The sequence below is a fragment of the Penaeus chinensis genome, chromosome 35 (assembly GCF_019202785.1).
Source record: "Penaeus chinensis breed Huanghai No. 1 chromosome 35, ASM1920278v2, whole genome shotgun sequence".
Classification (NCBI taxonomy): Eukaryota; Metazoa; Arthropoda; class Malacostraca; order Decapoda; family Penaeidae; genus Penaeus; species Penaeus chinensis.
In genome coordinates this window covers 18,336,944-18,339,101 of record NC_061853.1, presented here as the reverse complement: position 1 = coordinate 18,339,101, position 2,158 = coordinate 18,336,944, and the positions used below count along the sequence as shown (strand labels likewise).

At 44.8% G+C, this 2,158-nt stretch overlaps 1 protein-coding gene across 1 annotated transcript in view; it reads right to left on the bottom strand.

Moving 5' to 3' along the window:
- The window catches only part of LOC125044089 (carbohydrate sulfotransferase 14-like), a 29,770-nt gene continuing 27,612 nt past the window's right edge, over positions 1–2,158 (bottom strand). The window contains exons 3-5 of the mRNA XM_047640534.1: positions 2,004–2,141; positions 1,412–1,520; positions 1–327 (exon numbers count right to left, since the gene is read on the bottom strand). Of these exons, the coding sequence (XP_047496490.1) occupies positions 1–327; positions 1,412–1,520; positions 2,004–2,141 (574 nt within the window). The remainder of the gene's footprint in view (positions 328–1,411; positions 1,521–2,003; positions 2,142–2,158) is intronic.

The following is a 2,158-nucleotide window of genomic DNA, read 5'->3' as shown; positions in this document are numbered from 1 at the left end:
CTAAGCATCCACAACCTTCAACAAAAAACTTGGAATTTCGTAACCAAAAAGCATGAAATCGTAGCCATAGATCCTGTAAACGTCCCTCAGCAGGTCTTCGGGGAAATCCTCGAAGTATTTGCTGAAGTCCTCGGTGTCCTGCTCGCGGGCCGGACTCTGGTTCTCCCGGATGGTCGCCTTGAACTCCTTGATGCCCGTGGCGTTGGCGATGAAGCGGAGGTCGTCGTCGAAGGTCTCCAATTTGACGATGTAGTCGTAGGAGGCGCCGCACGGCTGGCAGTTCCAGGAGTAAGGCCGCCAGTGCTCGTTGATCCTCTCCCCGCTGTCCTGTGGTAGGTGGTAGGGGGTTGGGGGAATATTAGCAATCGGTAGCTTTCCGCCTTAATCACTACCCGCAATAACATCCACCGAGGCCAATAAGTGGGCGGTATTTCGGCTGTTTTTCCTCCCTGTGAACTGCATCGTTTGGTAAATGATTCGACATAGACGTCTCAGTTCACAAGCATCTAAAAAGGTCATTTAGGCAATTTCAGGGTCAGTGAAAGGGTGCTTCCTTAACAATAATAATATTGTTCAAGTTAACATCCCAGCCCATAACCTTCGCGACAAAGGAGAGATCTGTGAACAAGTCTCCGATAGGGCAAACGCCCCTTTCACCATAATCTTAATTAAAGAAGTGAAAGAGGGCAGATGCTGCTATAATATATTTACAAGAAAGATTCGGCAGGAAGTGAACATGTTGCTAGATTGTAATGAACGTAGGTTATGCCCATTGAAGAGGTGGAAGTAAAAGGAAAGAGCAGTTTGTTACAAAAGCCGAAACAGAACGATGGAAGGCAGTCGTGTCAGCCAAGTACCTTGCGCAATTCTCAGTGATAAGGAAAATGTATGCATATGTGAGTGAGTATGCAGACACACACACACACACACACACACACACACACACACACACACACACACACACACACACACACACACACAAATATATATATATATATATATATATATATATATATATATATATATATATATACACACATAAGGTCGGTCTTTCTCTACATCAAAGGGATTCCAATACATTTTCGGTATCATACCTTGTGTTGCCTTCTTGATTGTTTGTCTTGCAATTAGAGTGTAAAAGCAAATTACACTTATAGTAATCCTCCAGCAGGAGACATATGTGTCTCTGCTATTTTAAGACTGAAGAAATGGTTATCTATTGCATCTGATATTCTATTTTTTTTTTTTTTTTTCATATATTAACGAATGCCGCGGAATTCCCCTTCATGAAACAGAAAGACAGAAAACACAAACACAAACAGGAAAGCAAAACAAATGGAATCAGACAAATGATCATAAGAAGCCTCTTGATGCTTTAATCCGACAAAGGACCGAAAGGAAAGTTCCTTACCACCTGGAAGACAACGAATTTCATGAAGTCGAGGAAGGAAACGGAGGCTGGCTCGCCCCGGGCCGCGCGCACGCCGAAGTGCCTCAGGACGGAGCTCATGAAGCGGAACCTACGGGTCGGAACCTCTTAGATCGGGCCGTTTCCTTGTTTCGTCTGTCTGCTTCTCTCTGCCTTTGGCCTTTCATGTTACTTCTCCGTTTTTGGTGTGCTATTTAATGGTTTATTTGTTGGCTGAAAACTATATGTAAGTATACATTCGTGCATACATACATACATGAATACGTACTGACACACACACATACGTGTGTGTGTGTGTGTTTGTGTGTGTGTGTGTGTGTGTGTGTGTGTGTGTGTGTGTAGGTGTATATATATATATATATATATATATGTGTGTGTGTGTGTGTGTGTGTGTGTGTGTGTGTGTGTGTGTGTGTGTGTGTGTGTGTGTACACTTATACGTGTGTCTGTGTGTTTAGCTATTGGAGTGAGCCTATATACCTCTATGAATCATTGAAGCATATAATATAAACGACCCAGTCAGTACCAACGACCAACCCAAGCAACACGTTACGCAGAAGTCCTCCCGAATTACATGGCGGGGTCTGGCGTGATGACGTCGCCGCCGCCGAGCTTGTTCCGGAAGGCGGACAGGAGGCGCGACAAAGGGTGCCGGACCGTGACCACTTTCGTTACCCCGCTGGACCGCAACAAGTCCTCCGGCTTTTCGTTTCTGCCAGTAAAGGAAAA